Here is a 15,059-nt window from a genome sequence, read left to right as displayed (position 1 = left end):
CATACAATCTGTGAAGTAAACAATGAAGTTGGGAATGCCATCTATTACCAAAAAACCCAATTAAAAACGTACCAGTAGCTGCCTGTTTAACATTAGCTGTATAAAAGGTGTTATTCCAAAGCCACTGCTCAGTTTTGTTACCTTCAGTTGAAGCTTGGGCTGGAATTCTTGCACTAAATTCATGGAGGAATCATAAATGTTGCTGCCAATTTTCACCCACTCTTTGAGGGGCACAGGCCGAAAATCTGTACAGTATAGCTCTGCATCTAACCATGAGGCTAGGAGTCCCAAGTTAGGAAGGGTAGCACTCATGCCTACTATCTGTATCCCGCCAAAATCTGGACTGGTCATCTTCACCTGTCTGGAAGTGGTTAAAAGAACATGAAAGTTAGTGATAACACAAGCTCCTTTCCTGGAAAACAGGATTCAGAAAAGCTAACTCAATCTACTTCCTTCCGGCAGCTAAAGTGCAAAGCTGTTTCATTCAACATCTTGACAAAGAAACAACACATACTCTACTCTTAGCAAACACGTCAGGTTATGCATTGATAACAAAATAATACAACTTTTTATCATTTTGAACTTAAACTCAAAGCTTCTTTAGGTAACAGCAGCCATAAACTGATTGCATATTTGGAGAAACTGGAAACAAATAAATAAATTAACTATTTCCTTGCCATTGACAAAAACATGGAAATAAATGAATGGTTTTTTCTAAGCTTAAATGCCTTAATTAAAACACTTCCATTTGCTTCAATTTCAGGACAAATAATACTCAACTAAGGCCTTCCTGGAGGTGGGAACCAAAGCCCTTAGTTCAGCAAAGAACCAAGCAGCTTCAGTTCTCAAAGTGCTGAACAGCAGCTTCTACTAAAGGCAGTGAGAAGTAATGGACTCTTAACAGACCTGAAAACACAAACCCTTAATTTAGATGCCCAGATCTATATTTTAATTCAGGCTTTTACGACCACACAATAGGGGGGTTTTATGCTCCTAAGCCTACATTTGAAAACTCCTCATTTGTATTGCACTGAGCCACAAATTGAGACTTTAAAAAATAAAAAAGTCTGACAAATCACTGTGAGCTCAGAAACAACGTGAACCTTCTTAGAAGATCCAGGTAATCCTGGCAAAGATGAAGGAAAAAAGACTACCTGGAAGCTAGAGTAAAACAGGCCAGTCACTGATGAGAAAATAAAAAGGAGGATGTGGAGAGGCAGACTCTGTGATCCAAGCTCTTCAAGCATTTGCTAGGATAGCTCTGTCATCTAGACTGAAGATTTTCCCCCTTACAGCTCCACAACACACTCTTTGACTGGGGAGGAGAAAAATCTGCTGCAGAATTCTGACTGGCTCTGCAAAAGCCTCATGGAGAAGCAAAGCACCCACGCTGGCAATGGCCAGCAGAAGACATTCTCTTGGTGAGAAGACACAGCCTTATACTTCAGTGGGATGTCCAGCTAACCACTTAAAAAGCTCTTAAAAGCACTGGTTACTCTGATAATCAGTCAGGCTGGACAGTGTTTAAAGAATTTGGATAAAGGAAAAAAAGCAGCACAGACTTGGGAGGACATTTGAGATAAAACGTGGTCTCCAATTCCAGGAATCTCAAGTGGATTCCAAAGCAAAACTAGCTGCCACCTCCTTCGTGTCCGTAAGCAGTACAGGGAACTGGTGTCAACTTGACCATAACAAAGACATGGTGAATCTGGGCATTTGGACCTATATGATGAAGGCTGAAGTACTGTGTCTTCCCAGGAACATTCCTTGATGTATCTGTCCCTTTTTCCCTGACAAATGTTTTCTCCTCCCTGCTTTTTCAATGCAAGGGATGAAAGCAGAGTGGACTTCACTTGTGCTGCAGCTGCATGATTAAGCCAAGGTAAAAGGAGTGGCAGCCACTCAACACTGCTCTGAAGTGTACTGGATTCCAGGAGTTATGGGCACAATATGAGAAAAAGTCAGAGGTGATGAAACCCAGAACATTGCTGGATCCTGGAAATCAGGGTAGGAAATACTGGCTAACATGTCTGCTGGAGAGCCAGTGCAGAAATGGCAGTTCCCCCAGCACTAAATAGGTAGTCTGTGCTTAGCCAAGCGCTGGCACAACTCAAGACAGGAAGCGACAGAGAAAACTGGCAAAATCTGGCTTTTGGTGCTAAGGAAACAATTGATTTTGACTTTCTCTCAGCACCACCAATGAGGATTAAGAAGCTCAATGCACCATCTCCTCCATGTGCCTTTGTGGGTGTTTGAGCACTATGGAGCCACTTGGCAGTTTGGTGCTGGGAATCTAGATCCTGAATTCTTAAAAGCCTCTAAAGCTCTTCTGAAGCACCAAATCTGTTCTCCAGCATCCAGTCAGTTGTGCTAAAGGCAAGAAACCATGCAACCACTACGATAGCTCATGCTACAGATCATCCTGAGCAGTGCTACCTGAGCAGACTACTGGCACATCCTCTCAAGTCTTCTGATCAATTCACCATTGACAAGTTAACAGCATGCTCATTCTTCCACAATACCTGACCATTTCAGCAGGATAAATACCCCATTCCATGAAACACTGAAAGATGAAGCAGAGCAAGCCCGCTGGCAAAAACATTAAAAGAAATCCAGGCTTGGGTTGTTTTTTTTTTTACATAAATAGGCTAAAAAAAGTAAATGAAAGCTTCAGCCTTATTTCTTTTCCTGAGAGAATGAATCCCATGGCAGCACACAAATTGAAAACCATGAGGACAAAAGGTTTTGACTACAATGGCAGGCCCCTGAGAGGCAGTATGATGAGACCCTAATAACCAAAATAGGTCACCACTCTTAGAAAACCTGGAGCTAACCCAGATTTCCTGTCACCCATAGCACAGAATATTTAGAACCACCCATAATTTAGCATTAAGAGACAAACATGTTGGTGCACCCACCGTTTTGCAACCTTCTCTGTAACATATCTAACTTTGGTCAGGAGGAGTTCCAGCAGATATCCTCGATTAGAGTCTCCCAGCATGTGCAACTCATCCACAACCACCACTCCTGATAAAGAGAAGCACTCAGGTTATATGTGGCAAACCGACAAACTAAGAACAGATAGCCTCTTTCCTTTCAGATTCCACATGATGAACTGAAATTTATATCCACAAATGCAGCTGTGCTTACCAACACCACTTCCTTCTGCCAGTGATTCTTCTGAAAGAGGCGAATCATGACCAATGTCATGGCATTTCACACCCCCAAAAACCTCACACACACACAAGCAGCTCTTACAAAAATGCTTGTTCATGTTTACAAAAATAAACATGAACAGGTTGAGTTATTAGTCTGGCCACCATGCAAAACAGTATTGCAGCCTCTATACTGGAACCTCTTTGCAAGCAAAAACCCCCAGGCTTCAGAGTATCTAGAAAGGAGCCCAAAAGAGCTAGTCAAAAGCTTTGTTGACATCACTGCCTTAGTAAAAACATCATTCCTTACTAATCCAGTAATGTCAGATAAAAACCCCTAGAGTAGATGTAATTACACTGGCGTACCCTGCTTCCTATTATTACGTTTTTTCACTAACCAAACCTGAATGAGCTCTACTATTTAACTTTGCCTTTCTATTGAGAAAAATCCTGATACAACTGTTCTGTTGTCATCCTACCTCCTGCAAATTCATTTTTAATCTATTAGCCACCTCCATCGAATGTGTGAGAAATGCAGAACTATTGAAAAGAATAATGTCTAAAAAGCTTTCTGACTCTCAGAAGAAGACAACAGAGCAATCCAGGATCTCCCCTGACGGGAAAACATAAAGCCACTACAACTCAGCTACCTCCTGCACACATCCCAACTAGCAGCAGCATGAACCTTTTCTGGCCAGCCAACAGGGTCACAGGGCCATGGAAGAGGCTGAAGGAAGGTTGAACAAAAGAAAGCAGGGCATAGAAGACACCAGGCTTCATTAGTTCTGCTGCTGGGGAGGTTTTTTCCCTCGTTGGTGCAGCTATGTAATATCTTCCCAGTACAGCTAAAATAGCAGGAGCTTAAGGGCAAATGTGACCTTTATTATCTGTTTCAATGCTTTTTTTCCTGCTCACTTTTTTTCTCTCCTTCCTACATATGTTCCTTCTCCCTCCGTCTGTTTTCTCCCCCCTTCTCTTTCAAAGCACTTAAGTTAGAAAAGAGTGCTGCAATGCTTCATCAGCCTCTTGTACAAACTCCCACCCATCCAGCTCCTCTGTCTTCCTGTACTTCCTGTGTTCTGCGCTCACTTGTAAAAAATGGTAATTTGTTGGTCACCAAATACATATTTATTCAGCTACCAGAAAAAGCTTCTTCCTGCTTCCCCATACAACAGTCATCTGAATGCTCCCAGCAGCTGAGGCAGGACAGGGTAATCAGGTATCTACCAAAGTGAAATGCCTGCAAGTTACCTTCCCACTCTTTGTGCCAAGCAGCGCATTTTCAGCTATCTGAAAAGAGGCACAGAACACTAGTGGTACCTACAGGTCAAAGCACAGAGAATGCTTTGGCCACTTGTTGTGCACCTTCTGCTTCTACACAGCTGGAAAACAGATTCAAGCCCACGCTAGACCTGTGGGCTTTATTGCCCTGACAGCCTGCAAGCTGGTGAGACCTGCCTGGCACAGACGCACAGTGCTCTCCTCTGGTTAGGCTGTGCTCAGAGCACATCCGCTGGGATAACACAGCAGCAGCCATCAGGCAACCAGCGTTTTCCACAAAGTGGATCCTCATCTGGAAATGGAATTGCAGCCAAGGAGGACTTCAGGTCCCAGCATGCAATGGCATCTTCTACTCAACAGCAAGCTCAGGAGCGCAAGTGGGGCCAGAACTGAATCACACTGCATTGCAACTGAGAATGCGGCCTCAGTCTCCTGTTTCTGTCTGCAAATAGGTCTCTAGAAGACTGCTGAAAAACACCTCCAAAAAAGTACCCAAGAGCTATCCAACATGTTAACTGTAGCATAACTAGGCTGCTTCAGGTGCACATCCTGCCTAAAATGAAAAAGTTCTGAATAGCAGGCAGGGAGGATTTGATTATCCCTTTTTTTAATACAATTAAGCCAGTAATTTTTAATTTTCAAGTTTAAATTAAGAAAAGAAACAAGTTAAGTATCACAACAGCACATCACAAGCACATCACAAAACCCATTCCCCACTGACACACTGAGAAGGCAGCAGGTTCTTCTCTAACCACTTTCTTAAAGATTTCTTTAGCATCAGTCAAGAGGCTGAACAACAAGAGGAACAGCATCTTTTGTGTACCTGGATGTTCAAAACTGACACACGTTCCATTATAATTAGCAACACAAAATTGCTTTTAACTGCTTCATACAGCAAAGACAGTTTTGCCAGGCACAGGATTTGAGTTTGTCTCGATGATTTCCAAAGGCAACGTGAGCTATCAGCATGGGGTTGACATCAACAAAAGGAACAGCTCAAGCTTGAGATGGAATCCAGCCAGAACTGCAGTCATCTCCCAGTAACTCATCTCAAAAGATAAAACACCCTCGTTATAAACTGGTCTAAATTTAGACTTAGAAGACAAGGTACAATCTTGCAGTTTCAGACATGCTGCCTTGGTTTAGGGGACAGTTAAACTGGCATTTTAAGTTCATGCCTGTATTTTGCAGCTTTTAAGAAAATTTATCTCCAAATAAAACTTCATCTTTAAGGTGAGAACTTGATAAATTTTAAACCTCAAATTTAATTTAAAAAATCATTTTAAATAAGCACATAAAGAAAAAGAACCCACAATATTTTTACCCTTCTTTCAGTTATACAGTTATATTGGAGCACAAGGGAAACGAAGGGTTGCAACACAGGTGTTTTCAAATGGTGAAAGAAAAACCATCATGCTTTATGGAGGTATTCAGTGTTGAGGACATGTATTCAAACACAAATCTGGTAATCACTTTGTTGGTTATACTTTTATGACTCTTCTCAGGAACATTCATCTTAGCACAACAAAATAGAGGGATGGAAGGAAGGTACCAACCAAAGGGATTTGGCATATCTCTAGCTTCTCAAAGATGTTATCATTAAATAATACATTTTAGTATACTGAGCATGCTTCCAAGCCAACATAAATATGGACATCACGACCCCACTCTCTACCTTCTGCTGGCAGTAACAGCTTGTACAGTGTGGTGACCTAGGATCAAACTAAACTCATTTAAAACAAAACTAAAAACCCCTAAACCGAGTAGTCATATATTGAAATAACTAACTGCATGATCACGTTCTCTTGCAAGGGAAGGGATGAAGCTATACATTCAAGAATCGGGCTGGACTGCAGGAGTCTTAATTTGAATGAGCTTAAAATGCTGCACAACCATGATCACCCACTCATCTTCCAGCCCACTGGCAGTCTAAAGCATTCATGGTGATTCAGCCCCTATAGATGCAGGTGTGAATGAGTTATCTCATGATCTCACACTCTGAAAAAAACTGCAAGGCTTTATTTCCCTTATTCTCCCTTGTATTTAATAAACTCTTCTGGCATATAATGCTCCAGAATACTGTGATGCCAGATGCCCATGGAACAGCAGTTTCATAAGTGGAGGTCTCAGAGCAGTTTAATACTCATCTAGTTTTCCAATTTTTATAGTCTTAAAATAGCAACCAGCTATGTTTCAGGCCAAAATGAACCTGGGAGGGATTACTGTATAAAATATAACTGCGCATAGCTTTACTGAGCATGGAAACAAAGCTGACAAATTTCTGACTGGACTAGGAAAACACATCTCTCTCCAAATGCACAGCCCTCCTTGGTCACTGTGCCTACCCAGAGGAGCTATATGTGTTCATTCCACTTATCCGGACCCAGATATGCACCAAACACAATTCCTCCTCTTCCTCGAGCTAACTGAAGACAAACCATGGATGCCACAATCTCTGTCCAAAACAAACATTCGTACATTCTTGAACTTAGAAGACATTTTCTAGCTATGGAAATCACTACTTAATGCAGCTAATCACTGTCCATGGATTGTCATCCATGTCAGACAAACCAAGACCAAGACCTGAAGCTTCTATCTACACACCCCAGCCACCAAGTTACAAAGAATAGCCCTGATTGCCTTCCTAAATCCAAATTAGAGGTGCTCTGGAGGAAAAAAGCTGCTCAATTTTCTTATCTTGCATGTCTGTCACACACACACAGAACTGAGCAAACACAAAATATCCCATGACTTCACATGTACTTAGAGTATGTAATAAATCTCATCCCCACAGCATTCAAGCCTTAGTATTTTACCCAGTGAGTCCATTTTGTTTTCTTCTATTAATCTATTGATTAGACCATTGGCTTTCTCAATGGTGCAGACAGCAACATCCAGGGCAGAGAAACGTCCAGCAGGAGACATGCTTCCCATGTAGCCTTCAACTCTCACATCCACATCCTGAAACAGTGCCTGTTTTCCAAGGATACAGAATGTCACACCAAGGTTACAACTCTGAATTCTGACCAATGCCTGCTGGAAACACATAAAAGCCTGCAACCTACAACCACGATTTCTAGTACTTAAAATGCCAAGTAATGAGATTAAAGCCACAGTTCAGCCATTTACTGCTACATCTTTTTTTTTCCCCTCACTGTCAACTTTATTTCCAAAGCCATACAGTACACATTGCAGGATAAAGTGTAGGTAGCTGAGTAAGAGATGAGGATGACTGTTTTGTATTAAACATTTGCTGTTAAAAAGGTTAGAGAACACAAGTACAACAGTTTATAATAACAGTGGGTTATGTACGATGGAGCCTTGCTCCTGAGAAATCCTGGGCAAAAGCCAAATGTGGTATCCCAAACACAAAGATGTCACATCTCCCACTGAAAGTTAAGAAACAACAACTTCTTTTCTTCTCCAGCTTACTACTGCAGTGCCAACACTTTGGCATACTACACATTGCATTAACAAAAGGTACAGAGGTTTGAACTAGATGGGTAGGATACCATATGATTTCAAGTACGTGCAGCTACAGCCAAACCTTAGGCCAGGAGTAGTAGAACACAACACTGAAAATCCTCCAGCTTTACAAGATTAAAGCAAAAACATGTCTCCATTATCAATCACTACAAAGCAGCTTTTGCACTCAGTTTGTAGTATTTCCTAGCAGTTTGCAAGGTTAAGGTACCATCCCAGTTTATTAACACCCAAAATGTCTTAAATGCCAGAAACTGATCAAAATGCCTGCTGGTTTTGGATTTGTCTTCAGTAATTGTTGCTACTTTGACATATGAGCTTGTGTTTGCAATGAAAGTCTTTCAAGAAAAAGTATTTTTTGTTGTTTTAAAAGACCGTTCCCACTGTAATTTTGTTTTCAAATAGCTGGGGTGGGGAAGCCAAGACATAAGCACATTCTGTCAGAACAAAGTTATAGTGAAGTCAGAGTGAAATCAAAGGCACCAAATTCTGGTAGAACACCCCAAGGAAAGCTAAAATATCCTTTTATCCATTCAGATAACATTGACACCTTCTCTTTGTAGTTTTTTCAGCTGAAATCTCTAATTAGAAAATTCCTTTAAAGTTTGTGTATGATAAAAATCTGTGAATAAATTTGCCCTGAGGAGAAGGAGTTGGGGGTATTGGTTGATGAGAAACTGAACATGAGCCACTTCAGTGTGCGCTTGAGCCCAGAAACCACCCGTGTCCTGGGCTGCATCAAAAGAAGCGCGAGCAGCAGGTCAAAGGAGCTGATCCTGCCACTTTATGCTGCCCTGGAGAGACCCTACTTGCAGCACTGTGTGCATTTCTGGGGTCCTCAGCATAAGAAGGACATGGAGCTGCTGGAGCAAGTCCAGAGGAGGCCACGAGGATGATCAGGGGCTGGAGCACCTCCTGTATGGAGACAGGCTGAGAAAGCTGGGGCTGTTCAGCCTGGAGAAGAGAAGCTGCGTGGAGACCTCAGAGCAGCTTCCAGTATCTGAAGGGATCTACAAGGATGCTGGAGAGGGACTCTTCATCAGGGACTGGAGCGATAGGACAAGGGGTGATGGGTTCAAACTTAAACGGGAAGTTCAGGTTAGATATAAAGAAGAAGTTCTTTACTGTGAGGGTGATGAGGCACTGGCACAGGTTGCACAAGGATGTTGTGAATGCTCCATCCCTGGCAGTGTTCAAGGCCAAGTTGGACAGAGCCTTGGGTGACATGGTCTAGTGTGAGATGTCCCTGCCCATGGCAGGGGGTTGGAACTGGATGATCTTAAGGTCCTTTCCAACCCAAACCATTCTATGATTCTATGACAAATGCAAGTAACAATGCTTTAGAAGTCAAAGCTGAAATAAAATGTTTTAATTAACTCCTGAAAATTTTTGCAAGTCTCCCTTTTTTGGCTAAAACTGCGGGGGTTTTATCTCCAACTTACAACGAGCGCATTTTAAATTACCTACAAATCCCTTCTGAAACAACTCTGCAATATTATTTTTTCCTCAAATCCATGCTTAAAACCTCTAACTGCTTAAAAAACGTGACCCAACAACTAAACCCATAAGTTTACCCTCTTGGAATGCTACTTACCTGTAAGTAACATTTTTTCTCCTTGGCCACGGAGACAAAGGGAAGGATGAGAAGAGCTTTCTTACGAGTCTCCAGGACTCGCTTCAAAATAAGCAATTCTGCAACAAGAGTCTTTCCTGCACTGGTAGGAGCTGGAATTAAAAAGAAATAGATAAATCAAATCCAAGGAAGAAGCTTTATAAAGTTAGCATAGAAAGCAGTTACTGGAGAACTTGGGCAGGACTCCTCAACTGATGCCCCTCTCCCACAGCCACAACCACATTCGCAGTTAACCCCAGAAGACTGAAAAGTATTTCTCTTCTAGCCTCTTCCACCATGCTGCCAAGGCTTGTGCTCTTAGCTCTGCTCCAGAAGCAACAGCAGCTCAGAGGTAAGCAAGGGGAGAAAATAACGAACAGATAAAAGACAGAAGAGATCACTCACAAACTTACTGACTTAGCCCATGTATTAATCCCTCCTGCTTGGTGAGCATTGCTGCTTGCCATCCATCGTCTACAGAAAACTGTGGAGGAGATGCCACATACCAGGGGACAGCACTTACCTAGTGATCAGGCCCAAAGTCTTCTGGAACCAAGCAAATAAAACTCAACTCCAAGCCTAAGAAAATCACCCACTCCCCTTCTAAGTTCTTCATCCTCCCAGGGCTGCTCTGGGACCTGCTTCCCATGAAGAGCAGACACTGAATTTGTCACTTCCCACAGATTCCTGGTCCATCAGCCCTACTTCTCCTTCTGTGTGCCTCCCTCCACCCCCAGCAGAGCACGTGAGGAGAAACAGTAAAGGGGCTGAAAAAATGAGATAGTAAATAAGGTTTTCCACAGTATTCTTATCAAGCATTGCTGTTATCATCAGTTCCTGGCTGGCAGAGTCTGCAATGCACTTTTCTTAAGAGAGTCGTCATTAACTGACTCCTAATTTTCAGTTTCTAAAGGAACATTAACAGAGAAAATGGGGGGGGAAAGTCTCTCCTCACATCAGGAAAGGAGTCCATTAAGCCAGGTCTGAGGTACAGCAATGGAAGAGGTCTCAGTGGGGTCTCTCCAGAATAAACAGGATCTTGACATTTTTGTCTGCCAGATCAGAAACCTTCAGCACCAATACATTCTTGTAAAGGGCCCTGGGAACGTTAGTGGGGACTGGATTTGTCAGATGTTTGCATACCTGAGTAAACTAGGTTCTTCCCTTCCAGAACGTGTCCGAGCATTAGGCATTCCGCTTGCCATTCAAACATCTGTACTACCCCCAGGCTGTGGTATTTCTCCAGAACTGCTCTGGGAAGACCCCAGCTTGCAAGGAGCAATTTGTCTGCTTGTTCTTCAGGAACATTTACCTGTGGATGTTGCCCTTTAGGACGAGAAAATGAAAAACCAAAGAAGTCAAGTATCATCCTTGAACCTGAGGTCACTTAGGTTATACACCTAAATGTCAAATTTCTCTGCAAGCTCCTGTAGTATGAGGAAAGGTAAGAAGAAACTATCTTCCCTATTCTTTTCCTCAGCATTTCCTATGGATGTTTCACCATTCTGCTTATCTCCTGAAAGAATTTTTTCAAGTTTTCCTCCTCTAAGATTTTCTGTATTCAAATAATTTCTTCACCAAACACTTGCTCTGACATTTGCTTTTGAGACAGAGCAGCCATTACCAAATACATACTCAGAGAGTCTCAGCACTGATTAATATAAGTGTTACAACATATTTGCCATCTCATCTTCACCCATGCTGCTACAGAGAGCTCAGTAATCCTCACAGACCACAGAACTGCCCAGCCTTTGTCTTGCTTTATGAATGAATGAAGAAACCTGCATAAAGCAAGCAAGCAGCTCAAGCTACTCTGTACAATGTGTGTTACTTCAGTTTATCAGCACTGCTGAGCATCACCACCACATGGCCAGTACCTCTAGCTTAATCATTGTCCCATTTCTTTTCTTTATAACCCTAAATGATTTTCTGCTGGATACAGATACTCCTCCCTCCCCTTCTCTTCCCTCTTTCCAAATCAGTGAGAAAACTCCAACATTTTGTCCCTTTCTTCATCTGAGACAGAGGTTTCCGATCCACAGGAATGCCTTCCCTGTGACTATGTAGTTCCCATAAAACAGTTTGTGAAAGACCTTATCAAACTGAGATGCGAAACAAGCAGTTCTGTGCACTGCCTCTGTTGTAGCCATTCTTCTGGCACATTCCAAAACCTCTGAGAGGAGTTTCCCACCATTGCTGACAGCACAAGGCGGGGCTGGATCAGAAACACTAGCGGGGATAAGCAGCTACTGTTTTTACTCGCAAGCATACTAAAAGTTTCAGCTGCCTTCTTGAGGTTACCCCCAACCTAGGTGGCACTGGGGCATGATCATTCTCCCTCATCTAGCTTAGCTCTGGAAGCTTTGCTTCTCTTTGTAGAATCAAAGTACCACACAAATACTAACCAAGAAGCTGAGCAGCACCAGCACAGAACAGCGGTGTGCCACACAGCACAACAGGCTTCCCAAGGGGAATTGAGACCAGATTCGTCTATCCTAAAATGAAACTGTGCTGGGTTGACTCTGGCTGGAGGCCAGGTGCCCACGAAAGCCACCCTCTTACTGTCCTCCTCAGCTGGACAGGGGAGAGAAAACATAACAAAAGGCTCATGGGTTGTGGTAAGGACAGGGAGATCACTCACCAGTTACCAGCATGGGCAAAACAGATGCCACTTGGGGAAACCAGTTTCATTTACTACCAGTCAAATCAGAGCTGGATAATGAGAAATAAACCCAAATCCGAAAAACACCTTCCCCCCACGTCTCCCTTATCCCCAGGCTCAGCTTTACTCTGTTTTCTCCTCACCCCCAGCAGTACAGGGGGATGTGGAACATGGGTTGTGGTCAGTTCATGACACGTTTTCTCTGCCGCTCCTTCCTCCTCAGGGAAGGACTCCTCACACTCCAACTCAGGTCCCTTCCATGAGGTGCATCCTTCAGGAACAGGCTGCTCCAAAGTGGGTCCCTTCCATGAGGTGCATCCTTCAGGAACAGGCTGCTCCAGCATGGGTCCATTCCATGGGGTACATCCTTCAGGAACAGGCTGCTCCAAAGTGGGTCCCTTCCATGAGTGCATTCTTCAGGAACAGGCTGCTCCAGCGTGGGTCCCTTCCATGGGGTGCATCCTCCAGGAACAAGCTGCTCCAGGCTGGGTCCCCCGTGGGGTGACAAGTCCTGCGGCAAACCTGCTCCAGTGCAGGCTCCTCTCTCCACAGGGCCACAGGTCTGCCAGGAGCTGCTCCAGTGCGGGCTTCCCACAGGTCACAACCTCCTTCAGGCATCCCCCTGCTCCAGCATAGGGTCCTCCATGGGCTGCAGGTGAGTATCTGCTCCACATGGACCTCCATGGGCTGCAGGGGGACAGCCTGCCTCACCATGGTTGGCACCAGGGGCTGCCAGGGAACCTCTGCTCTGGTGTCTGGAGCACCTCCTGCCCTCCTTTGCTGACCCGGGTTGTCTGCTGCGTTGTTGCGCTTGCATATTCTCGCTCCTCTCTCCCACTGCAATTGCTGTTGTGCAGCAACTTTTCTCCTTGTTAAACACTTTATCCCAGATGCGCTACCACTGTCACTGATGGCTTTGGGTTCATGTGATGGGTCCATCTTGGAGCCAGCTGATACTGGCTCTGTCAGACACAGGGGAAGCTTCTAGCACCTCCTTGCAGAAGCCAACCCTGTAGCCCCCCTGCTACTGAGACATTCCCATGCAAACCCAATACAGTGACTAACAGGGCAGAATTAGGATTCAGAAACATAAAAACAACCTCCGTGATGGGATCTCAAGCTTCTTTCTTAATGTTAAAACCAATGAACTACACGTAAAAGATGAAATGAGTACTCGATTACGTGATTCTGCTGTTTGAAGAACATCTGTAGAGGAGCACTGAATGTGAGTTGGAAACTTGTGCCCAGGTTTTTAAAGATCTATGTACAGAAGTATATCAGTGACACTAATCCCTTTTTTACCTACTAGAAAAATGCTAAGGAGTGAGGAAAATGCACACTCAAAATGAGGAAGATGCAGAGTGTTGTGTAAAAGCCCCAGACATGAGATTTCTCCAAAAGGAAACCCTTCCAAAACGCAGTGTCAGCGGGACACAAGTGTGCCACTTACTCAATGATCTTTGAGGAGTTGTCCTGTGGAAATATGTACATTGCCTTGCTCAGCTGCATTTGCAGAAGCTGACAAGACTGGATCTTGCAGAACATAACAACATCAAGGAGAAGATGGACAGGACTGGAGAATAGGCTGAAGGATGTAAACGTTTTAAAGAGTTACAGAAAAACTGCAGAAGAGATGAAGTTACAAGATGTTACATAAACATCTTCATTTTAGATGTCAGCTACACCGTGATGCTGTGTACACCTTGATTTCTCTCTCAGTTTGAGAGCACAATGAGCTGGTAAGATGTACTGCATCTAGAAGCATCACTTTCAGTGGTCCTGGCTGGCGGCAGGCCCACTTTATATGACATCTTGCCACAAGATATTTATATAACACAAGATGTTTATATAACATCTTGGATATTTTGTGTGTATATATATATATATAGGCAAGATGTCATGTAAGAAAACACTTTTCTACATTTGCAGCTATCAGGGCACAAACCAGGACCACTTAAAGCGATGCCTCTATACACGGTATCGGCTTATTGTGTTCTTGAACCAATTTAAAAACACAATTCAGCCTTGTATACCAAAAAATGCAGACAATACCGATTGTCTGTATTATGGTAGCACCTAGAGGCCAAGCCAAGAATGAGGCTGCTGTTAAAAGACACACAGTCAAAGGAGCGGGACTTCAGAAGCATGCACAGAACACACGTTTTCTTGCCTTCCTCAACTAGACAGTGAACAGGGCTGCAAGATCCTTCGATTCCTATTTGTGCGCTACCGCCCATGTAACCACCAGAACGTACCCCAGCTGCAGCCGCTGCCCTCACAGGGGGAAGACACGGTCCTTCCACCCGAGGGCGAGCCGGCCCCGGGCCAAGGCTCCGCACCCCGGACCGGAGCGGCTCAGAGAGCCCCCGACCCCTTCCAGCACCGCGCCGGGCCCGCCCCAGCGCCATGTTGCCACAACGGGCACCGGCCCGCAGGCCGAGCGGGGCAGCCCCGCTCCACCGACCCGGACACGAAGGAAGGGAGGGGAAGGAAGGCTGCGCCCTCCCGCGCCGGTACCTGCTGAGCCGGCGGCGGGGCTGCCGCTTCTGCGCAGGGAGAGGTCGAGGCCGGGCGGCGGGCTCAGCACAGCGCGGCGGCAGGGAGCGGCGGAGCCCGGCGGGTCTGCCTGCCCCGGGCCGCCCGAGCTGCCCCTTGCGGAGCGCCGCGGCCGAGGGAGCGGGGCCTGCCCTGGAGAGAACGCCGCCATCTTCCCGCCGCGCCATTCAAACGCCGGCTCCGCCCCCAGCGCCGCAGCGGCCGCCGGGCGGGCTCGGTGCCGCAGGACAGCTCCCCTCGGCGGCCCGAGCGGGCGCCGGGGAAGGCCGGGAGCCGCGCCGCCGCCCCATGCCCGCGGTGGGGAGGGCAT

The 15,059-nt window shown here is 44.9% G+C and overlaps 1 protein-coding gene across 1 annotated transcript in view; it reads right to left on the bottom strand.

Moving 5' to 3' along the window:
- The window catches only part of POLQ (DNA polymerase theta), a 54,063-nt gene extending 39,004 nt beyond the window's left edge, over positions 1–15,059 (bottom strand). The window contains exons 1-6 of the mRNA XM_030472032.1: positions 14,711–15,059; positions 10,675–10,857; positions 9,514–9,644; positions 7,253–7,409; positions 2,919–3,027; positions 142–361 (exon numbers count right to left, since the gene is read on the bottom strand). Coding sequence (XP_030327892.1) covers positions 142–361; positions 2,919–3,027; positions 7,253–7,409; positions 9,514–9,644; positions 10,675–10,857; positions 14,711–15,059 — 1,149 coding nt within the window. The remainder of the gene's footprint in view (positions 1–141; positions 362–2,918; positions 3,028–7,252; positions 7,410–9,513; positions 9,645–10,674; positions 10,858–14,710) is intronic.

The sequence above is a fragment of the Strigops habroptila genome, chromosome 2 (genome assembly GCF_004027225.2).
Source record: "Strigops habroptila isolate Jane chromosome 2, bStrHab1.2.pri, whole genome shotgun sequence".
Lineage (NCBI taxonomy): Eukaryota > Metazoa > Chordata > Aves > Psittaciformes > Psittacidae > Strigops > Strigops habroptila.
The sequence above is the reverse complement of the archived record's forward strand: the minus strand, read 5'-3'. Positions and strand labels throughout refer to the sequence as shown.